The 23,033-nt window shown below is 38.7% G+C and overlaps 1 protein-coding gene and 1 long non-coding RNA gene across 5 annotated transcripts in view; one reads left to right on the top strand and one right to left on the bottom strand.

The window, feature by feature from the left end:
* Positions 1 to 23,033, top strand: part of LOC106945323 (retinal-specific ATP-binding cassette transporter-like) — a 49,182-nt gene that overhangs the window by 17,513 nt on the left and 8,636 nt on the right. For 2 of the 4 annotated variants that reach the window (XM_015028923.1, XM_015028922.1), the window contains exons 13-44: positions 2,335 to 2,540; positions 4,268 to 4,444; positions 5,407 to 5,629; positions 5,770 to 5,991; positions 6,277 to 6,481; positions 6,556 to 6,648; positions 7,210 to 7,425; positions 7,751 to 7,928; positions 8,107 to 8,238; positions 8,586 to 8,725; positions 8,820 to 8,957; positions 9,241 to 9,422; positions 9,524 to 9,629; positions 11,043 to 11,248; positions 12,588 to 12,642; positions 12,877 to 12,936; positions 13,368 to 13,522; positions 13,716 to 13,840; positions 14,667 to 14,765; positions 15,030 to 15,311; positions 15,461 to 15,493; positions 15,573 to 15,678; positions 15,758 to 15,832; positions 15,921 to 16,090; positions 16,436 to 16,613; positions 16,815 to 16,930; positions 17,982 to 18,129; positions 19,888 to 20,011; positions 20,807 to 20,936; positions 21,124 to 21,244; positions 22,192 to 22,254; positions 22,802 to 22,908. In XM_015028923.1, the coding sequence (XP_014884409.1) occupies positions 2,335 to 2,540; positions 4,268 to 4,444; positions 5,407 to 5,629; positions 5,770 to 5,991; positions 6,277 to 6,481; positions 6,556 to 6,648; positions 7,210 to 7,425; positions 7,751 to 7,928; positions 8,107 to 8,238; positions 8,586 to 8,725; positions 8,820 to 8,957; positions 9,241 to 9,422; positions 9,524 to 9,629; positions 11,043 to 11,248; positions 12,588 to 12,642; positions 12,877 to 12,936; positions 13,368 to 13,522; positions 13,716 to 13,840; positions 14,667 to 14,765; positions 15,030 to 15,311; positions 15,461 to 15,493; positions 15,573 to 15,678; positions 15,758 to 15,832; positions 15,921 to 16,090; positions 16,436 to 16,613; positions 16,815 to 16,930; positions 17,982 to 18,129; positions 19,888 to 20,011; positions 20,807 to 20,936; positions 21,124 to 21,244; positions 22,192 to 22,254; positions 22,802 to 22,908 (4,571 nt within the window). The remainder of the gene's footprint in view (positions 1 to 2,334; positions 2,541 to 4,267; positions 4,445 to 5,406; positions 5,630 to 5,769; positions 5,992 to 6,276; positions 6,482 to 6,555; positions 6,649 to 7,209; positions 7,426 to 7,750; positions 7,929 to 8,106; positions 8,239 to 8,585; positions 8,726 to 8,819; positions 8,958 to 9,240; positions 9,423 to 9,523; positions 9,630 to 11,042; positions 11,249 to 12,587; positions 12,643 to 12,876; positions 12,937 to 13,367; positions 13,523 to 13,715; positions 13,841 to 14,666; positions 14,766 to 15,029; positions 15,312 to 15,460; positions 15,494 to 15,572; positions 15,679 to 15,757; positions 15,833 to 15,920; positions 16,091 to 16,435; positions 16,614 to 16,814; positions 16,931 to 17,981; positions 18,130 to 19,887; positions 20,012 to 20,806; positions 20,937 to 21,123; positions 21,245 to 22,191; positions 22,255 to 22,801; positions 22,909 to 23,033) is intronic. The other 2 variants (XM_015028925.1, XM_015028924.1) reach the window with 2 other exon arrangements.
* On the bottom strand, positions 8,850 to 9,303 carry LOC106945324 (uncharacterized). Its single transcript, XR_001424537.1, has 3 exons — positions 9,214 to 9,303; positions 9,061 to 9,131; positions 8,850 to 8,941 (listed from the first exon to the last, which is right to left on the bottom strand). It is a non-coding gene; the product is annotated as an uncharacterized LOC106945324 (long non-coding RNA).

Below are 23,033 nucleotides of genomic sequence, written 5' to 3' on the forward strand. Positions count from 1 at the left end.
CTGTCGCCTCCTTCCGTCGCCTCCATTGTGGAGCCGGTGATAAAGTAGAGGGTAGGTGGGAATGAGTCACCCTCCTCAGGAGCTCAGACGTGGTTCAGTGTACAGCTCAGCATTGAAACCAACCCCTGTTCTTCTTCATAAAGTGAACAAATCACTCTGTCTATCCTCCTTTCCTCACTCAATCCATCCCTCTCTTGTGGGATTTAAAAGGAGCTGAGGGTTGTGGTTTTAGAAAGAGTCCTATCTTTGCAGGAATCTAAATCTGTCTTTTGTCGCAGCACTCAGAGCCAGGACCCTTCAGAGTCCTGCAAACAAACCAGGCAATTTAGCCAATTAGATACAGCTGTCAGCTAGCGCTGGTGCATTGGGCGGCTGTGGCAGCTAACGTCAAGTCCCCTCACTCTGTCAGGAGTGGATGTTTCTCACACTACAACTCCACTGGAACATGTGTATCACTGAGGGCCTTTCTCCTACATCTACCTTTGAGTGAGCATTGATGTACTCCCATAAAGATGAATAGAAACTCGGGTTAGTAATCCAGATGGAGACTTTAGACATTTCATATGCAGAAGATTCTGTATGAGCTGGAGACAAAATCTTCGTGTGACAAACATGCATGTTTTATGTTGTACCTTTGAAGGAACAGTGCATGAAGTGAAAGTTGCATACATATGTGCTGTAATGAATATGTCTGAGTTCAGTTTATTTATCTTCGTATTTATCTTTGCATAATACGTACAGAATGCGTAACAAACGTCTTTAAAGAAAAAGTGTTTCTGAAATAAAAAAATGCCCTGTTACCAGGAGAACTCCCAGTAAAGTTCAAACAGTAAATACCTTCCCAACAGTTTTGTCACATTATATCTGCAAACAAATATGTACCTTAGCTGGATTTTTTTGTGATATTACCACACAAACTTGTGCCTAATTGACAACTGGAAAGAAAATGATTCATTGTTTTCACTTTTATCTAAAAGATAAATGTGAAATGGTGTTTGGGCATTTGTATTCAGACCCCCTGACCTCATACTATTATTATTATTATTATTATTATTATTATTATTATTATTATTATTATTTTTAATTATGGGCTGAACAGTTCTTTGTGACACGTTCAAAGGCTGTGATATTATTTTATAACCTTAGCAATACTTTACATTTCATACCTGACCTGTTTGCAGTGTTTCCTTCCTCATAATGTGGGCTTATCTAATGCGATAAAAACACAAACACGCGGATCTATTTGATAAATAAGATAAAGACAGATCATTGCAACGGATATTATTTGTAAACCATGAATTATTTTCAGAATGGCCCTGTTTGCACTTTATACACACTCACACCGCACTTTTCAAATTTAAAGACCATGAATAATTTCTATTCCATTTGAGCCCCATAAGAAATATTGCTAGGCGTTGTATTAGCCTTTGATTCTTGTATTTGGTGTTAAATTAATTAGAATTAAAAAGACACAATAAAAAAAAAATCCATGGATCCTAAAGGTTTCCAAGATAAAAAAATCAAACCCACCATTGTGAAAAAATAATATTTTAGCACAACCAGGAAAGACACTAGATTTCATTGTCTTAGAAATACAAAACAAGACAAAACAAATATTCATCTTTAGGTGGATCCAAGTCAAGAATGATCTCTATCAGACAACAATATAAAACTTCAAAGTCATCAAGTATGATGTTTTAATAAAGATAAATATCAAGAACGTAGATCAAAAACAGAAATACAAGCAAAAATAAACAAATAAGGAACACAATATTACCCAAAGGTTGAGAAAGATTCTTTGGAGAAAAAACCCCCCAAAACATTATGATAATTTGAGCCAGAATGTGTGGGGAAAAGGGCCAAGAAGATGAGGAAAGAAAAGTAAATCATGCCACTCATTTTGTCAAACACAGAATAGGTCGTGTACAACTGCCAGTAAAAGTAGGTCACTGGTGCTTATCGATGGGCTGACTGCTGGAAGAACAAGCAGGTTCAATTCTGCTCTACAAAACCTGTTTAATGTCAGTTAGTGTTTGACCTCAGGGGCAATAATCCTTTAGAAATGTCATATATGTGTGTTGTCTGATTTAATAAGCGAATGGAGATTTTCCTATGTAAAAAATATATTACCATGACTCTGCTAAGCAAATGGAACAAGGAAAAAAAAAATATTGCAGCGTTTGGTACATTTCACTGGACAAAAAAACAAAAAACAAAAACAACAGCAAGAAAATGCTATATCTGAAAGATTTATTGCTGTCATCTGAACAATAGCTTCCCACTTTGACAACACCAAATCCATCGTCGTCTTCCCAACTATGTGTGTCTCTGCAGTGTGTCAGCCTGGATAAGTTTGTGGCTTACACGGATGAGTCCCAGATGATTCATCAGGCTTTGCACCTGCTGGAGGAGAACAAGTTCTGGGCAGGTGTGGTTTTCATGGACGTGTATCCCTGGACCACAAGCGTTCCTCGACACGTCCAGTACAAGATCCGCATGGACATAGACGCAGTGGAGAGGACCAACAAGATTAAAGACAGGTCTGTAAAGCTTCATCTTCTTTCTTCTGTAGACATGGGGTACCTAAAATGTACAACTTCAGATTGTTGTGTTTATGCATTTATTATTAAAATGAAATTATGATATAGCTTCTTTTATACTTACTTAAATGGTGAGGGAAATCCATATTTAGCAAGGTACTTTGTGTAACCACCTTTTGCCAGATCTCTACAGAGTCTGGGATCCTCTTATTTACTCTCATCTCTTCCCTGAGTTTCATGACAGACTTCATGATACCATAACATTGACCCACAGCATCACTGATCCTCCACCGCACCCTAACACTTAATCTTTTGGCTCACACTAGACGATGTGAAGACTTTTCGTTAAAGCACAAAAAACATTAGAAAATCAAGAAGTTTTCTGGTGGTGGGACATAAAAGTATTTTTCCTGCCTTGCCTCCCAGTGAGCCAGTAGGCTTGCAGATAACATCTAACTGGTTTCTATGGAGACTTAGTGACCCCAGGAGGTCATTTTTTGTAGAGTTTTCACTTTACTTATCCAACTCACTGCACATAGAGACAATAACAACTCAGCACAATTGCTTTAAGCATTTTAAAATTTCTTTATCTTTATGGCACATGGAGATCAACTAAACTTGGCTTTCTGGAAGGGCATGTTTGTTAGTCGTTCTTTTTCTGATGATTTTTCTTTCTTGTCTTTCCTTTCTCTTTGTCTGATTGTATTTTTGCTCCAGAGAAACAGGGAATTGTGAATTACTAAATAAAAATGTTCAGACACAAGATGAACTTAAACAAGTCAGGAATGAATAATAATAATAATAATAAAAAATCAGATACATTTGTTTGTAGGAATTTGAAGGTTGCCAGTATGTGATTCTGCTAACAGCAAGATTTTCAGGGGTTTGTGGCTAGAAGTAATAGTTGGATTTTCTTGATTTTTTTATTTTATTTTTTTGCAATTTAGATCAATTTATTTTCAGGCTTCTTATAAATCTTTACCAGAGTTTTGTATAGATAAAGTGTCTTGTAAATCAGATTCATCCAATGACTTTTGTGTGATTTTACTGATTTTCTTAAAAGTTATTTATATTGAGGTAAGTGATCCACAGAAAATCCAGATATTAAACAGCAGAATACTGATATGACTTTAGGTTCAGCCTTGCAGCATCAGACTCATCCAGTCCCTTGGCCTTTCGTTGCTTTTCCTACTGTTGCCATCACATCAATGAACCATTTCATATATACTTGTCACATTCTCGCTGAGAGGGAAAATCCTCACCAGCTGCTTTTATTGGGTCTCACAAACTTTGTTGGTGGTTCACCATAAACTCATTATGCGTCCTTTAATCCTCCTCACGTGCGGCACTTATACGCATTTCTGTTTTGTTTGAGCTCCCATTTATGGGCAGACAGTGTGCCAACATCCCCCATGAACAGGAGCGCAAGGCACTTTGAGCTGTTTACAGCTCACCAGCGGGCCGTAATGGACCCAGTGGGAGTCCGGCCTCTATGCAATTGAGTAATCAGATTGTAACAGAGCTCTGTCTCACAGTTATCTGCTTATCAAGGGGATGCGCATGTGTCGTATGTGGCTCCAGAGGCTTTGGGATTTTCTTTTAGTTGCAAATATTTGAATGAAATCAATGCTTGGGATTTTTTTAATTAATCAAATATCTATCAGAAATCAAAGGAACCTTCTTAACCTCCTGTTTTAATTGAGTTGATTTAAAAATATATGTCTTAGGTACTGGGATCCCGGCCCCAGAGCGGACCCCATCGAGGACCAGAGGTACCTGTGGGGTGGCTTTGCGTACCTGCAAGACATGATCGAACATGGGATCATCAAGCTTCACACCGGAAATGACTGGCCACTGGGGGTTTACGTTCAGCAGATGCCATATCCTTGCTACGTCGATGACCTGTGAGTTGACCCATCAGTGCTTTGGCTACTGTAATAAAGATATGCAGACGGGTTTCCTGAAGTACTGAGGATTAATTCCTTCACATAGATCATATCTAAGAGTTAATTACTTTGGATAAGACAGGTGAATTTTAAGCCATCTTCAGTGATACAGCTGATGTAGGCGACTGTGGCTCTGTGGGTAGAGTAGTTGTCTTGTGATCGAAAGGTTGTAGGTTTGATTCCTGCTTCCTGCTGCCCCATGTCGATGTGCCCTTGTGCAAGGTACTTAACCCCAAATTGCCTACCGATCAGTGTATAAATGTGTGAGTGCTAATGGGCGAATGTGACTCTAGTGTAAAGCGCTTTGAGTGGTCAAAATGATTGGAAAAAGTGCTAACTAAGTTCAGTCCATTTACCATTTAAATAAACTAGTTAAACGATTTTTTTTAAATGTCCTCACACGGATAAAAGTGTTTTCAAGTTTCCTTCTGATACTTCTTAACATCTAGATAAATAATCCCTTCTGCGGTTTTGTTTTCGGTAACCTTCTGTCACTTTTTGTCTTTTTCTATTCTGCTGTTTAGCAAATTCAGATAATTTTGTTAGTCCTAACTGACCTGAAATTGAGAAAGTTTAGTCAAATTCAATGTCAAAAAGTAAAAATAGGAGAAAAAAACGTTATGTTTTAACACAGTGCATGTAAACACCTGGTGTATGCTGTATATTTTATTACGTATGCTGCATATTCCGATTATAAAATGTTTTCTGACCACAGTCCAGGTTGTTCTGTTATTCTTTTGTGCATCTAATTATAAATCTTTTTTAATTTCTTGTTTCATTAAACGCTTTAGTGTATTGAACAATTCCAGTGAACGTTTGTTTTCCTTAAGCGTTATAAGATGTTCTTTGTTGTGGAGAGACAAAATCATCTCAGATAGACGGATTTTGATATCAATTTTTCTGCTTCACTTGTTCCGCAGCTTCATGATCACATTGAACCGCTGCTTCCCCATGTTCATGGTCTTAGCCTGGATTTATTCAGTGTCCATGACTGTGAAGAGCATCGTCTTGGAGAAGGAGCTGCGTCTCAAAGAGACCCTCAAAGCCATGGGGGTCAACAACGGCGTCATTTGGTACACATGGTTCATCGACAGCCTCATCATCATGACTGCAAGCACGGCGCTGCTGACGGCCATCATAATGGTGAGAGGACGCTTGGTGAAAAGTGGAAATTTCATTCGTTTGTTTTGAGTTCTTTTCTTAAAGGGAGTAATGCTGCCCTCTTGTGGGCAGTATTAGAGTGAAATATGTTTTAAAATATGTTTTTTTTTTTTCTCTTGCAGGGCGGAAAGGTGCTGAATTATAGCGACCCACTCCTTGTTTTCTTCTTCTTGCTGATTTTCACTGTGACCACCATCATGCAGTGTTTCCTGATGAGCGTGTTTTTCAACAAAGCCAACCTGGCTGCTGCCTGCAGTGGAATCATCTACTTCACCCTCTACCTGCCTCACATCCTGTGTTTTGCGTGGCAGGACCGCATCACCAGGAACATGAAATTGGCGGCAGTATGTTTGGTTATTATTCTTGATACTGTTTTTTTTTTTTATTTAAGGTGTTTTGCAAACTCAAGAGAGCGTAGGAGGTATTTCTAAACCATTCAGTCTTTCCTTTGGCTGACTATGAACACACATCTCATGGCTAAAAGCTTTCAGAAACACCTGCAAGAACAGAACTAAAGATAATTTATGCCGTTTGGTTTAAATGTGTCAAACCCATTCCTGTAGGATCAACAGACATTTTAGTGTCACTTCTGAATTAGTGTTGTTTGTGGATCCTGTTTGCTTTCCTAGAGCTTGCTCTCTCCAGTGGCTTTTGGCTTTGGGACAGAGTACCTTTCACGGTATGAAGAACAAGGTTTGGGTCTACAGTGGAACAACATTCAGACCAGCCCATTAGAGAAAGACACTTACTCCTTCCTCACCTCCATCCTCATGATGGTGTTTGATGCCGTCCTCTATGGAGTCCTGGCCTGGTATCTGGACAACGTCTTCCCAGGTCGGAGTCCTAATACTAAGCACTGCACCGTAACAAACTTATTTGGATTTTAGCAAATAATTTTTGCTTTACAGGACAGTACGGCATCGGTCGACCGTTCTACTTCCCTCTCCAACCCTCCTACTGGCAGAAACCTGCACCGTCGTATCAAGAAACGACCGATCAAGGTTGGTCTCCTGTGGAAAATCTGTTTGAGAGCTGTACTACTTTTCTTTAAAATGATGAAGGACCTATTATTTGATCTAGTAGATCATATTTATTTACATAGAGTTTAAGCCTTAAGGTCGTACCTCTTAGAAAAAAACCCTTAGAACTTGTTCCCATTCTGTCACATTTACATTTCAATGTATTTTCTTAGGATTTTATGTGGTAGAGCAACACAAAGTAGTGCAAGTTGAATAATAAGTGATTTATTTTTAATTTAAATTACTGCTGTAAATAATTTGAAGCAACTCCTTGCACATTTGGAGTTTAAAAGCTCCTACTGTTGCTTGGAAAAAAAAAATATATATATATATGTATATTTTTTTTTTACAAAGTAGTGTCTAATTAGATCACATTTGCAAGGATGCACACATACAGAAATACATGGTGTTAGTCAAAAACAATTAATATAATTTATTATATAATGTAAATGCAAGTACAATGTTGTAGGACAAATCATCATATTTCCGAGCCAGGAATCCATTATTCAGGGACCTTTACTGGAGTTTATCTTACCCAACCAGATTCCAAGAAACTGGAAGCAGAGAACCAGGAGCTGGACGTTGAGAGCAGAGGCACGCCCGAGACTTATACCTGCAATGGCTCTGCCAGCAAGAAAACCTGCAAGCACCAAAGTAAGAGAGAGCGCCTGGAGAGAGAAAGGGAGCAACAACAACAACTGAAACAACAACAGGAAAATCCAGTCCAGGAGGAGGAGGATCCGAATGCTGGGAGTGAAGGTGAGAAATAAAAACCCCAAAGAGGAATCAGACTTCTGTTGGAGAACTCTCTGAAGCCATCTAGTGGACAGAAAGGGGAACTGCACAACAGCATGAAGGTGAAATGAGACTTGCAAAGGAGTATAATTTAAATAATCTTTTATAGTTACATTTTATTTCAGTGAAGATAAAGGTTTCTATTGTTCTAAGAAACTAAAATAAGGAAACTTCAGCTGATCTGAAACTGAATTTCTTCCCAAGAGATGAATCAAATCATGCTCTGATTATTTCCAATGCAGTTTTGTAAATGCTTTCATCTTTTTCTTTCTCTTTTTCCTCCGTACAGGTCCGGTGTTCTTTGAGCAGGATCCCCTGGGCCTGGTGTTGGGCGTGCAGATCCAGGATCTGGTCAAGGTGTACGACGGCAGCTCTCGTCCAGCCGTGAACTGCCTCAGCATCTGTTTCTACGAAGGGCAGATCACATCCTTCCTGGGGCACAACGGGGCTGGAAAAACAACAACACTGTAAGCACATTTTTCAATCAGATATGAAAAACTAATACGTAGACTGATCAAAATATCATGAGAATTTATCAGACTTATAAAAATCCATCCTTTCTTCCTCTCTTATTCGGTTTTTAAGGAAGTTACCAACTCCCACCCACCTCTTTATAGGATTAATATGGAAATCTATTCTTTCCAGGTCCATTCTTACTGGTCTCTATCCTCCCACATCCGGCACAGCCTACGTCAACGGAAGAGACATTAAGACAGACATAGACATCATCCGTACATCTATGGGCATGTGCCCTCAATACAACATCCTCTTCAATCAGTGAGTTGGATCATTTGCATTTCATTGCAAAGATTATTCATACTCTGAACTTTTAATTTTTTTTTTCCTGCAACAGATCTCCTGTATATTTAATGATTTTGTCTGATAGACCAACACAAATTAGGGCATTATTGTGAACTGGGAGGAATATGATGAATGATTATCAAGATTTGTTGCACATTGTTTATTCCACATGCATAAAGCTGCACAAGAAACTTCCCATCGTGATTGTTCTTTACAAACGACAAATAGTTCTTGAAGACTTGCCCAGGTTAAACCATTCCTGCAACACTTTATTCTATTCTTTTCTCAAAATGATGGATTCCTGCGCCATGTTGGTGTTCCAGTCTCACGGTGGAGGAGCACATCCTGTTCTACTCGCTGCTGAAGGGACGGGCTCCAGAGGAGGCTCAGGCCGAGGTGGAGAACATGCTGTTGGACCTTGGCCTGCCTCAGAAGCGAGACGAAGAGGCTCAGAACCTTTCAGGTCTGACACTTGTGTCTGTTTATGGGTCAGAAAAGGACAGAGAAGGTCAATTTATTTGATCCCTCTCGTTACTATGTGTTTCTGCACTTTACAGGCGGTATGCAAAGGAAGCTGTCTGTTGCCATGGCATTTGTTGGAGGATCCAAGGTTGTCATTCTGGACGAGCCCACCTCGGGAGTGGACCCGTACTCCAGAAGGTCCATTTGGGATCTCCTGCTGAAATATAGATCAGGTGAAAATCACTAATTCGAATTGCACTTTACAAATTTTAGTCACGATTTTACCACTCAAGACATTTTCTAAAGCTTAAGCTGAATTTAAAGAATGAAACAAACCTTTTTGGCATTTTACAAACACTCCCTAATTTGGTAGTGAACTTTCGAAACTGTAAAACTATCATTCATAGCTGCTGAAGGAAAAGAAGAAAGTAGAATTAAAACAATTTATATTTATATTTCTGTTACGTTTTTAACAGAAATGTGTGTCACCTTAGTGAAAGTTTGGTCCTTGTGCAGGCCGCACCGTGATTCTGTCTACACATCACATGGATGAGGCCGACCTGCTGAGTGACCGAATCGCCATCATCTCCAAAGGACAGCTTTACTGCTGCGGGTCCCCCCTTTTCCTCAAAAACTGCTTTGGAGTCGGCTTTTATCTAACACTCGTACGCCGCATGAAGGACATCAGGAAGCGGGAGGTGTGCAGCGCCTGCAGACAAAGAACAGGGTTTCCTCCTCTTCTGTCAGCATATATGCATTTGTTGTTGAAAGTGCCCGTGTCTTTCCGTGTTTCTGTCAGAATGAATGCGACTGTGCTTCAGACTGCTCGTGTTCCTGCTCCATCTGCACCAAATACAAAGATCAGTCTCAGAATCAGCACCAGCAGCTAGACAGAGTTCTGGAGGGTAAGTGTTTGTGTTCTCTGTCAGCCTTTCATCTGCATGCTCGCAAGCAACACTTCCTGCAGAAGTTGCATTTGCAGTCAAGTCTGTCCTTATTTGTTGTAAAAGACATTATTGTGCTATTCTTTGCCTTTCCTTGTCTCTGCTGTTAGACAAAAGTTGTTTAGCAAAATAAGCTGAAGGCATTAATGTAACTGGAAATCACGATGGTTTTCTTTTTTAAATGTATACATTGTTTTCAAAACTATTCACAGATAAACCCGTCCCAGGGTTCTTAGTGAGAGAAAGACTCAACCGCTTGTTCCTTCTGTATTTTCTGCCAAAAACAATAGATTTTGGGTGCAACAAAACTTTGTGTTTGTAAGAGCATTAGCTTTCAGTTGATTTTATAACATTAAAAGAAAAGGTGACAGGATTATTATGAAGCCTCAAGTTACCAATCGGGTCCCCACAAAGACTGCAGCCACTGAACCACACCTTGTGCAGGAGCTCACATTTACTTTGAGATGATGTTTTTGCTTGTTGTTCTATGCTTAAAAAAATCTAATACTAAATGATAATAAACAGCCATCTTGGATTCTTGGAAAAAAAAAACCTGATAAGTGCTACCTGTGATATTTAGTCCTCCACTAGAGGGCGGAATATCTCGGATGTGTGTCATTTGGTTTCATGATGCTACAACTAACCCACATTTGACCCCAGCAGTCGCCTTGAATTGTGCTCAAGAAATAATCTTAGATCCTTTAACAGTTTTGAACATGAAGACAGGTTAATAAAGGTACAATCAGACCTCTTGCATTTTTATGAAATTTTGCTGGTTTAATTCAGATTAATTTGTTTTCTGTATGGAGAGAAGTAGCACTATGAACCAATATATATTAAGAACCCCTTCTGTCCACAAAAAGGTGGTGTCTACTCAGGTAACAATGTCCTCTAATGTCTCTCTTGTACACTCTGAGGCACATAAAAAAAATGCTAACCCTTATTGAGATTGTCCTTTAAAAAAAAGTGGACATTAACACATTTTCCCCTTATTTTTCACTCCTATCAGGAGCAATTTGTGAGTAATGGTGCTAACAGGATCTTTTCATGATTTCCATCACTGCATCTCTCCTGTAAATCCTAAAACAGGCTGGAACAGCTCACATTATTTACAGACTTTAATAATTTAGTATCTATATTGACACAAGAGCCTTTTTGCTCCTCATCTGCCTAAGGAGATGCTGTTTAAGATGCTACACCACAGAGCTGCTCCAGCACAGGTTCTCTCTCTTGAATAATAGTGTTTGTTTTTTGTTGTGTTTTGCTTTCCAAGCAGTTTTTCTTCTTTTGTTCTTGTTTCAGCTTCTGCTGCTTCGGGAAAACTTTGCTAAAAGAAAAGTTCCCAAAACTGTAACTTTTCTGTCTCTTTCCCAGGGGACATCGACTGCATCACCAGTCTGATCCACCATCACGTTCCCGAGGCAAAGCTCATTGAGACCATCGGACAGGAGTTGACCTATTTGCTCCCTAATAAAGGGTTCAAACATCGAGCTTATGCCAGCCTGTTTAGAGAGCTGGAGGAAACTCTTGCTGACATGGGTCTGAGCAGCTTTGGCATCTCTGATACATCCTTAGAGGAGGTAGGGAAATTGGCAGTAGAGGGTTAATTGCATAAATAAATGTGAATGCTTGACATTTACCATAAAATCCAGACTACTGAGCGAGCGTGGACTTCGCCTTAGCTCTCAGGTCCAGTCCCAAGGTGTTCAACAAAGTTTGCCACCTTGTAGGCGACAAAATCCTTTCAAAGTGATGTCTCAGTGCAGCTGAGATGCCTGCTGATGCTTTTTTGAAACATACCAAAGACTGATTTTGAAGCACATTAATGCCATCTGGTGGCCAGCATGTGAACTACCTCCAGTTTTAATTTTACAGTATTCGACTGAGTTTAACTTGCGTCATGGACCATTACATGTGCTGCGTTCAAATGAAAAACATCTCACATAAATTAGAATCCCTAAGCAGAAAAAACATCGTCATTTTACAAAATTGTCAATAGACTTAGGATGTAAGAAGTTAAGGTTTTGCCAAATTGTGCACCACCCCAATCCACCATCCATACACCTCCAAGTTATGGATGGTGGAATTAAAGGTTATAAATTCCTCAGAAATAAGGAATTTAGACAATCTCCAGCATCCATCAAAAGTAAAGCCCAACCTTTTAAAAGGATTAAAAAAAAAAAAACAACTTAAAGTTTCCCTCTTAATTTCCAGTACTACTAAATACTGTCACAAACTGGACCAGAATCACCAAGATTGGATTTAATGCTTGTAAACAAAACCTCTCTAGAGACTTGTCATCACTTCACTTGAAAATTCAAGGCAGCAGGCAACCCAAGCCTCCAGAAAGCTTACACAACCCTCACACTGCCAACTAGCTGACTGGCAGCAAAACCAGCCCCCTTCCCAGCTTTATACTTTGCTCTTCAAGGTCAGAGGAGAATCATTTGTCCTTGTTAAGTCCTTGCTGGACTTAACAGTTTATTTTTTGTGTGTAAATTGTGCCGAATTTATCTCATTAAAAGAGGAAACATTTTTTAAATGGTCTAATTTGTTCAGGTTCTTAAATGAAAGAAACTTGTCCTTTCAAGTTTCACCATAGCTATAAATTTGACAGCAATTTGGGTAAATTTGTCTAAATTTGGTTTTTGTGATTATAATTCAACTCAACTCATTTTATTAGACCGACACCTTGAACTTATTTCCAGGGACTTGCTCATATGACCATCTCTTAGAAACCTTAAACAAATATCTTGGACTCTACTTTAGTTTCGCCACGAATTTCCTGCTTATCCACCTAAAGTAGCAGGAAGGTTGGCAACATTTTTACATATCATTGTAGATTTATATTTAAATACTTAATAAAATAACTGCCTGGAATGTTTTGAGAGTTAAAGGATGATCTTTTTCCCTTTCCAGATATTTCTAAAGGTCACAGCAGATGGAGAAGCAGCAAATAATGCCACCACTGCTGGTAAATGCCACCACTGATATTCTGCTTGACCTTTTCCTGGAATTAAATTCCTGACCCATTTGTCTGTTACTCCAACATGTTCTTAATCCTTCCACCACACCTGCATGTGTAATCGTGATGTAAACATGCAAACTGTGCAGGTGTGATCTAAACAGCAGCCACATCACTTTTGTAAAACGTGCATCTGTTATGTTTTCTAACCCTGTAGTTTGTGTTTGTTTGCCCCACCTCTAGAACAGTGGATGTTGCAGGGAAGACAAAATGGCAGCAAAGTTGGCGTAGGCCAAGAGGAAGGTCAGAGAAAGAGGAGCATTTGGACAGAGCTTCAATAAAAATGCAGTTACTCCCCTCTTCCTCCCGTAGAACCTGCTGGACCTGGGTTATGTAAATGCCATGTTTTATTATTGGTACAATCTTGCATTTCTAATTTGAGGGAATTCCTAAATAGGACTTCCATTAAATGGAGTGATTTTAAAAACAAATTTTCCACAAAACAACCCAGTTCTAAGGGGTTCAGTTAGCAGCTGCTGTTCATTACATGCTCTTTCTTTTCCTGCTGCATAAGCTTTCAAAACTTAGCAAAGCATTTTATTCTATAGATGAAGAAATAAAGATCAGAATTTAAGCTGACCTGGTGTCAAAAGTTGCCTGACCGAAAACGTGTTTTTTTTTTTGTTTTTTTTTGTTATACTAATACTCATCTTTTGTTTTCTTGTTTATAATAGAGAATAACGGTGTAAATGGGATTACCTCTGACAACAGTGCAGGGAAGGGATCCAGACAGGTGAAGGGATTTTCACTGATCCTGAAGCATTTCTACGCGTTGCTGGTGAAGAGATTCCATCACGCTATGAGAAGCAGAAAAGACTTCCTGGCACAGGTACTGCTGGGCGAAGCGAACACGGAGATCCACTGATAAAAATGGCTGTTGCTTTTCTGAGTTTCAAATTATTTTAGCATACATAATCTGCATCCAGAAGGAGGGGAAAAACCTTGGGGAAGACATTGATATCTCTAATTACTAATGCCCAATAGATTCTGATCCTTATTTAAACATGTAACTGTGCTTTCAGATTGTGCTTCCCGCCACTTTCGTCCTCATTTCTCTGATCTTCACGCTGATTGTCCCTCCATTTGGAGAATATCCCAGCCTAACTCTGACGCCCTGGATGTACGGACAGCAGTTCACCTTCTTCAGGTCAGACAATAACGCAAAAATATTGTGAAGTGTTTTACCAAAGTATTCATTCGCTTGTAACTTTTTTTTTTTCTTTTACATTTTGTCAAGTTACAACCATAAACTTCAGTTCCAGGCTTTTAGGATTTTATTTGGTAAACCGACACTGGGCAGTGAATCGTTCTGACGTGAAAGGATAACAATACATGATTTTCAAAATCATTTGCGAATAAAAATCTGGAAGTATAGCCTGCATTTACATCCAACATCCCTGTGTCAATACTTAGAAGAATCTAATTTAGCAGTTGCAATTACATCTGCAAGTCATTTTGGGACGTGTCTCTATGAGGTTTGGACTTTGTGGTTTTTGTTCTCCAGGAGGACCAAAGGTTCAGTTTTGGTGTCATTTTATTAAAGCATCTTCTTCCAGATGTTATCTGTGTTCCTTACATAACTTGTAACAGATTGCAAACAGGATTTCTGATGGCTTTGACTTTTCTTGTTCCCAGTATTCTGTACAGGCTGCTTATGATGTGCAATAATAATAATAATAATAATGGTTGTGGATCCCTGCAGCTTTTCTAGAGCTACCTTTGGCTTCTTGGATTCCTCCCTAAAAGATTGAAACCCATGCATAATTTTCCCCCATATTTCACAGTTATGCACCACTTTATGTTCCTTTATGACAAAAAAAAAAAATATCCAAATTAAACACTGTGAAGTTTTGAGCAGTGTGACAATGTGAAGAAGTAGAAGAGTATAACTACTATTCAAAGCCACTGGATCATCCGAATCTCATTAACAGTAATCTTATCTTTTTTTCTTTAATGTTTCCCTCTGTTTTTAGCAACGAGCGTCCGTTTGACCCCAGAATGAAGCACTTCACAGATCGCTTGTTAAGCATGCCGGGCCTTGGCACACGATGCATGCAAAGAGAGCTGTCAGAGTGAGTATCAAGACAATGTCCAGAATGAAAAATATCCTGCTTGTTTCACCACTAACTCTATCCTTTTATACGTATTTCAGTGTCAAATAATCTTCTGTTTGTATTAAAAATGTATGCAGAAATAACAATTCTACACTTGCCTTCAATAAGTCTGGGAGGCTGTGCCAAATGCCATGAGAAATATTCTAAATCATAAACTCAATTAACATTAGCACAAATGTAGCACAGATCATTATGTGTCATCCCTGTCTCTGTTTTATCAAGGACGATGTGCAACACCAGTGCCTCAGACTGGGAGCAACCTGGCGTCTCCCCTGTGGTCCACAACATATTACAGAGTCCTGAGTGGAACCAGCGCAACCCGTCGCCTTCCTGCCAGTGCAGCACCAGCAAGAAGCTGACCATGATGCCCATCTGCCCTGCTGGGGCGGGAGGCTTGCCCCCTCGGCAGCGGGTGGAGGCCACGGGAGACATCATGCTGGATCTGACCGACCGGAACATCTCTGACTATCTGGTGAAAACCTACCCCAGTCTCATCAGAACCAGGCAGGTTGGACTGGAACAGCAGAGAATTATCCTAAAAAAAAAAAAAATAATGCAAAGGAGTCGTTTTACCTCTCTCTCTCTTTTTCTCTCTCTCTCTTTTTTTTTTTTTACCTTTACTAATAACGTTTTTTCTTATCATTATTTTGCAGCTTAAAGAGCAAATACTGGGTGAATGAACAAAGGTACCTGCATTTCTAGTCTCACTCTGCATCTAGAAGTCGGAGTTTCTCTCTTTTAATTCCAGGTTTGAATCTTTTTCAGGTATGGAGGCCTCTCTGTAGGAGGGCAACTTCCCGTCCTAGACGTGGATCCTAGAGATATCCAGAACGTTTTCCGCCAGCTGGGACGGATGTTCAACATAACGGGGGTAATGCTCTGATTGCTTTCACCTCTACATTAGACAGTAATCCATCCAGTCGGCTCATTCTGAGCTCCCCTGTTCACAGGGTCATTACTCCAGACTTGCCCTGAGGGAGATCGGTACGTTCTTACACTTCATGGAGAGTGAGTTTAATGTAAAGGTAAGTTTTAAGAAGAAAGCTTGCTTGCACTCGGCGTATGAATATTTCTGTTTGAATGTGTTGTATTGCCTCTACCATCCTCTGTCAGGTGTGGTATAATAACAAAGGCTGGCACGCCATGGTGGCCTTCATGAATGTGGCCAACAACGCCATTCTGCGAGCCTTCCTCCCTTCGTTCGCCAAACCTGTCGAGTATGGGATCACCGCCATCAATCACCCTCTGAATCTAACCAAAGAGCAGCTTTCTGAAGTCACTGTGTGAGCAAAGCTGCACCTTTTGTGTTTTTTTTTGTTTTGAAGGATTAGAAATGCTAAGTCTAAAACACTGTGTTTGGTTTTTGTATCTGCTTTGTAGCAAGTTTTTAATCACAGTTTCTCAAAAGTAGTCTGAATACGCTGTGGGATCAAAAATTACCAGCGTTAGTAAAGATGCGTAAAAAGTGTTAATGTAAACAGATTTGAATTGCCATGGAATAATCCAACACTGAAAACGATGAAGAATCTGGTTGCATTTATTCAGTCACTGCATTCCAGCATCTAATAAAAACAAAAATCCAACCCAGACCAGAGCTGTGATTTCATTCTCCTCCTTTCTTCCTGCAGGTTGACCACTTCTGTGGACGCTGTTGTGGCGATCTGTGTCATTTTCGCCATGTCCTTCATCCCTGCCAGCTTCGTCCTCTACCTCATTCAGGAGCGAGTGACCAAAGCCAAACACCTGCAGTTTGTCAGTGGAGTGAGTCCTTTTGTGTACTGGGTGGCCAACTTCTTCTGGGACATGGTGAGTAAGATCCGGCTCCGTAAATGAAACTGCTTACAAATGTGTGTGTGGTTTATGAATACCGTTTTAATTAGAGAGTTCCAGATTGAAAAAGAAGTTCTTAAAATATATTGTGATAGTATGAGTTTTATATAATCTTTAATTTGTTGTTTTTTTGTTGCAGATTTTGCTTTATAATCTCATCGTTTATTTCTCTCTCAGATGAACTACTTTCTCAGCACTGCAATGGTGGTTGGCATTTTCATGGCATTTGATAAAAAGTGCTACACGTCACCAACCAACCTCCCAGCATTAATAGCTCTTCTTCTTCTTTATGGGTAAGCTGCTGATTTTTTTTAAAATGTAGTTTAATTAAATATAAAGTAAATGTTTAAAGCATTTTGAAGTAAAGTGCAAATTGTGTTTCTGGGAGAGATATTATGGAGAAATCCAGCCTGTCTCATCCGAATGTATATATTTATAAAGGAAATTAAACGCCCGAGAGATTAAAAACAATTAATTTGAACATATTTTTTTCCTTTTCAAATGTGTTTAAATGTGATGCCCATCACAGTAATGAAACACAAGTCAGCCGAAAAGGCAGACAAGATACAAATGATCTATCTACCCAAAGTTGATCTCAGATAAAAGTAGTAATAATAAAGTCTCTATCTCAAAATTGACTTTATAAAGGGAAGATTTATACAAAATATATTTGGCAGGGAAATGAAAGTCAGGAGAAATGTTTTCTGAGGGCAGGAGTTAAGAGACCTAAAAAACACCCAATATGGAGGAATTCAAAAGAGCAAAGTCTGTAATTCAAGAAAGTCAAAGTTAAAGATGCAGGAGGATCATTTGCATAGAGAAGTCATTGATATAGAGTAGAAAACTTTATTTGTCTGACACCAAAGGTTAGCAGGATCTGTGAACATCAACATATTCTACTGACAGATTACACATGAAATAAAAAATGTGATGTAAAAAAAAGTTGTTCTTACCTAAAAGATGATTATGCTCACAAACACCAGGTGTGGTGGTGGCTTTCATCTGGTTGTTTGGGTTTTGTTCAAACTATTAACTGTTGCCATGGCATGAATTGTGCTTTGTGCTAACCTCTGAGGTGTGAGCTGTTCCTTTTCTTTAATCCAGGATTCCCGTTGCTTCATGGGGCAAATTGGTGTTTCTCACAGAGAGAAACACCAATTTGAAGAGGAGAAATCTGCCCTCTTTGCCTGTTTACGTCAATGCAGCTCACCCACATTTCCTGCATAGATGATCATTGTAGCTGATATTGTGTGTTCTCACATCTGTTGAGCATTTTATGGCTCTAAAACGTGACATTTTCCTTTTAAACATGCCATTTTCATAATTCTCAGCCTCTCCTTTCAGGTGGTCAGTGACACCCATGATGTACCCCATGTCCTACGTATTTAGTGTCCCAAGCACTGCGTACGTGTCTCTGTCCTGCATCAATCTGTTTATCGGCATCAACAGCAGCGCCATCACTTTCATCCTGGAACTCTTTGAAAACAATCGGGTAAGGACACACGATAACCGAAATATGAACAAAAGAAAAAGCTTGTTAATGGTTTGACCTGAATTATTCCTAAAGTACTGATCATTTTAAGGTGAGTGAGAAAGATTTACTGTAACAAAGTAAAATTTGCTGCTTCTTCATTAAAGTTAAGGACTTAATGTGGGTAAGAAATAAAGTTAATGAGTAAAAGTGGCATACTTAGTAACAAGTAGTGGAAGAGATGTACAATTTAACTTGGAGCAGAACTCTAAAAACTTAATGTAATCAGTTATTACATGAAGAAGCCAGAAACTATGGAACAAAAACCCACAGCTAGACCTGCAATGATGCAGATCAGGTCTCATCCCAGTTAACTGTGTAAGTGTCTGTTAGTTTTTAAGTAAGTTTTAAAAAGACGAGTTGTAATTGTTTGACACTCCTACTTTCCATATTTACCCAGAGGTGTCAATTTACTGTGGGCAAATATATCTACCACAAACAATTTGATTCTTGAGTGAGTTTTTCAATTATTACCAAACCACATGAGACTCATCCCACAGAGCAATTTACTGCTTTATTCAAGTACAGAAATGAAAACTGTCATGTTGAGGTCTGTTTCTTCAGTGTATTATTTCACACAATAATATTAAGAGACCGTTTTGCGTGTGATTGTGTATAATAAATAGATTATGCTATTATAAGGGAAACAATTATAGATCAGTATCTGTCATATCATCGCTGGGGAAAAAAAAAAAAAGACCTGCAGCTGAAGAACTCATTCATGCAAATTCCTCCTGTTTCTGTTTCGTACTGTTGCCCGCGGCTGTAAGAGGTGAATTATTTCTCAAAACAAGCCATGTTTTCTGAATGTCTGGATCCCCTCAGTTGCAAGTAACATAAATTGATTAATGCGGATGTGGACTAAAGTCTGCTGTGAGGCCTCGAGGGCAGACGAGTGTCTGACAAACCAGAAAGGGAAAAAAAAAATACCAAGAGGGGACAAGGAGATGCTAATTAAGATCGGACTCAAACTTGTATCAGCGTGCGTCAAAGAGGAAATGGTAGATTTCGGTGAATAATGTGGAAAACATTTTAATGAGGCCTAAACATTCAAGGTTGAGTGTGGAAGACAATATTTGGTCTGAAGACTCTGTCCGGACAAATATGTATGCAAACACCTGTTACTTTGTTATGTGTTTAAAAAAAAAAGGGGGGGGGGAGTAGGGTAAAACCAAAGCTGGGTAAAGTTTGTAGAATGCACTCTCATTGTAATCTACTATGATAAAAACATAGAACCCATTCTCCAGCAGATGGTTGTCTCCTCTGAACATCTGCGCTCCATTTTTCTCACCGCAGATGAGTCATGAGAGATGCTCTCCAGGTGGACTGAGTCATATTAATGTGTGTTGATATTTCTCAAAAAGTATTCATAAAATTGTGCATTATAAAATTGCCATCATTCTTGCCAAGTTTGAAAAATTAGCTTCATTAAAAGAACTTCTTTTTCCATACAGAAAAAAAAACAAAAAACAAAGCCAAAATGAGGACATTATTCAAAATGGGCACACACAACACAAATGCTTACTTGAGATTGTTTTTGTCTGTTTACAGATAAAGTTTTACACCGAGTCCCAAGCATGGCACCATCATGTTGTGTTTTGCAAACAGTTTACAAATGGAACATAAATATTAGCCTGTATTTGTCGCAGAGCTCTGGTTTCTGTGCCATCAGATGTGTTTTCATATCGTCGCTGCTGGGACGTGTTCCTGTGTTTTCAGGCTCTGCTGACGTTTAACGAGTGGCTGAAGAAATTGCTGCTGGTGTTTCCTCACTTCTGCCTGGGGCGAGGACTGATAGACATGGCCATGAATCAGGCTGTAACTGATGTCTACGCCAGGTTTGGTAAGCGCCGCGTGGTGTTTCACTTGTTAAAAGTGTTGACAAAGAATGTGCAAGAACACATTAAAAAGTTTAAAACTCAGTTTCCCCGTCACTCTTAAAGAAGAGCGTCCTCACAGATTGATTCCGTCACCACCATGGTATTCTCAGGGAGATGCGCTGTAGTAGTTTTCACCTTTGTCCTGCAGGTCATGCTACCCGATAACTTTCTACTAAATGTTTTTCTGTGTCCTCTACATGGCTCCTTCCCTACTTCAAACATTACTTCTTGCGGTTTCTGTTTTCTGTTTGATATGTACGATGTTCGAAGCTTAGGATCTGTATCTGCTTCAAGCTTCTCCACAACTTTTACCCCTGATCTGTCTGCTTTGTTCCTTGGTTTTCATGATGCTGTATGTTCTCCAACAAAACTCTGAGTGTCTCACAGAACAGCTGGATTTTCACAGAGGTTACGAACTCTGTATGCTCATTATGGGAGTCTGGAAAGTGATTATTTTCTAAAAAAACAACTTTATACTGCTTTTTATTGTGATGTAAATGTTGAAATTGATCTATCGTCTTACATAATTGAGAATTATGCACTGCTTTGTCTTGATGTACCACAAAAATTGCATTTAACTGCACTCAAGTTTGTTGTTTTAATGGGAGAAAATAAGAAGAAAAAAATGAGAATAGGAATTCTTGACAAAATGTTAAATTGTTTGTAAAGCTTTGATTTTTGTGTGTGTGTGTGTGTGTGTGTGTTTCATATCACAAGTCAAAATATTGTGGTATGTCTTTCTTTTTTCTCTTCTAAAGGTGAAGAATACAAGATGGATCCTTTCCGGTGGGACTTTGTGGGAAAAAACATCTTTTTTATGCTAGTGGAAGGCTTTGTGTACTTTGGTCTCAACCTTTTGATCCAGTATCGGTTCTTCTTGGATCACTGGTAAGAGCTTGCAATTGACACACACAAGCAACATTTAATGCACTGAATGGAAATATATTAAAACCGAATAGCTTGAATTATCTAATTCAGCAATTAGCTTGAATTAGCTGTTCAAGCTAGCTTTTGAAAAGGCATTTCTCTGGTCTTGTCGATTCCTCCTTAGAGGACTTTGTTCTTTATTTCTCAGGTTACCAGACTGTAAACAGACTGTAGTGCAAGGTGAGGATGAGGATGTTGCAGAGGAAAGGCAGAGGATATATGAGGGAGGAAGCAAGAAGGACATCCTGCAGATCAGGGACCTCTCAAAGGTAAAAAATCTTTACATCAAACTTTTCCGCATCTTTTCTAAGATTCTTAGAAAGTATTCTTACTACTTAGTGTATTGAATACTAGGTGTTTGCTCACATAAATCACATGAATTAAACAGTCACCAAACAGTAATATTTTTATGATAATATGAAGCTATTTTCCTTCCGGCATTACATTATCTTGATAAATATAATAATCTACCATCTGACAATGGCTGCATAAACTAACAACAGTCCCTGATAGCTGCAGCCTCCATCAGCACCACAAAGCTGCTAAATACAACACTTAGCTGTTCAGGAACGATCTGAGGAGTGCAGATCAGATCTCATTTAAAGGAACAGTATGACCAAAAACGTTAGCAGTTTTGAAACCGTAACTTGATCTTGTTCTTTGTCCATGCCTAACTACAGCAGCCATGTTTGAAAATAAAAGGATGATCAAGTAAAATACTTGGTGCATTTGTGAACATATGAAATGTATACATACCAATATTAAATAAAAATAAATAAATGAAGTTTTATCTAATATAAAAGATGGTAATTTGGAAATTTCTTTTTGTTACATTGGACTGTATCATGTTTCATTTTTTTCTATATAACAGAATAAGATATTTTATTAGATCAAGTCTGGAGGAAATAATTGTCACTGCCCAAGTTGCTTAAACTTTATAATTTTTTTCTTTTACATATAAAAAGGAGGAACATAAAGTGGACACTAAAGAAAGATCTTAAGAATTACATAAAATTGTCCTTAACTCCTTTGTCCACAAACTGCATTTCACTCCACCAAACAAACAAAGAATCTTAATTTACCAGACTAAGATATATGAAATTATAAAATTCAGAAGTCAGAACACTGCACATGATTCACCAGTATATATTTGTGGTCGCTACATTTGCTTTGGTACTGCTCCAATAAAATGAGATATTATCGTTTCTCTGTACAGACGTATGTGGGCAGAAAGAGGGCAGCTGTGGACCGGATTTGTGTGGGAGTCCCTGCAGGCGAGGTGAAGTCACCGAGTTCATCCATGCTGAGATCTATTTCTATCTTTTCTTTTTGCCACAAATTGTGTCTGTTTGTCTGTGAATAAATAAAGGCTAATAGTTAAAATTCACAACTTTAAATTTATTTTGTTTTCATGAAAACAGTTGAAATAGATATTTATACACAATATAAAATGTCATTCAAATCAGTTTGTCTGTGACGGCGGTTAATGATAAATCTCAAAGCACTTGAAAAAACAAACAGATCTGATCTATATGTAAAGGATAAAGTCAAAACAATCCAGTCATACTGTCAGATTAATATTCCATGTAATCCTGCTTAGAATACAGTGCTACGCTGATTGGAAAAACATTTTCCATCTAACCAGTGACAGCAAATTGCATTGATTCATTGACTTTACAGCAATGCCCTGACCTGAGAAAGCATAGATTAGTGACTGAAACCATAAGAGAGGAAACATTTGAGCTTCTTGATGATATTCATTCTTTATAATAGTGCCGCAGTTTTCTGTGCTTCTGGTATTAATGGCGTCCTTTTGTTGTTGTTAGTGTTTCGGCCTTCTGGGAGTTAATGGAGCTGGGAAGACAACAACTTTCAAAATGTTGACAGGTGACACTGATGCCAGCTCTGGAGAGGCTACTGTGGCTGGATACAGGTAGGTGGAGCTCATTTATTGAATAATAAAGGCATTCCTGTCCCTGCTTAAAACAAAAAAAAAAAAAAAAAAAAAAAAAAAAAAACTAATTTTAAATTAAATTTTTTACTTGTAAATATATCAAT

The sequence above is a fragment of the Poecilia latipinna genome, unplaced genomic scaffold (genome assembly GCF_001443285.1).
Source record: "Poecilia latipinna isolate Pla-1442-1.1 unplaced genomic scaffold, P_latipinna-1.0 Scaffold139, whole genome shotgun sequence".
NCBI classification, from domain to species: Eukaryota; Metazoa; Chordata; class Actinopteri; order Cyprinodontiformes; family Poeciliidae; genus Poecilia; species Poecilia latipinna.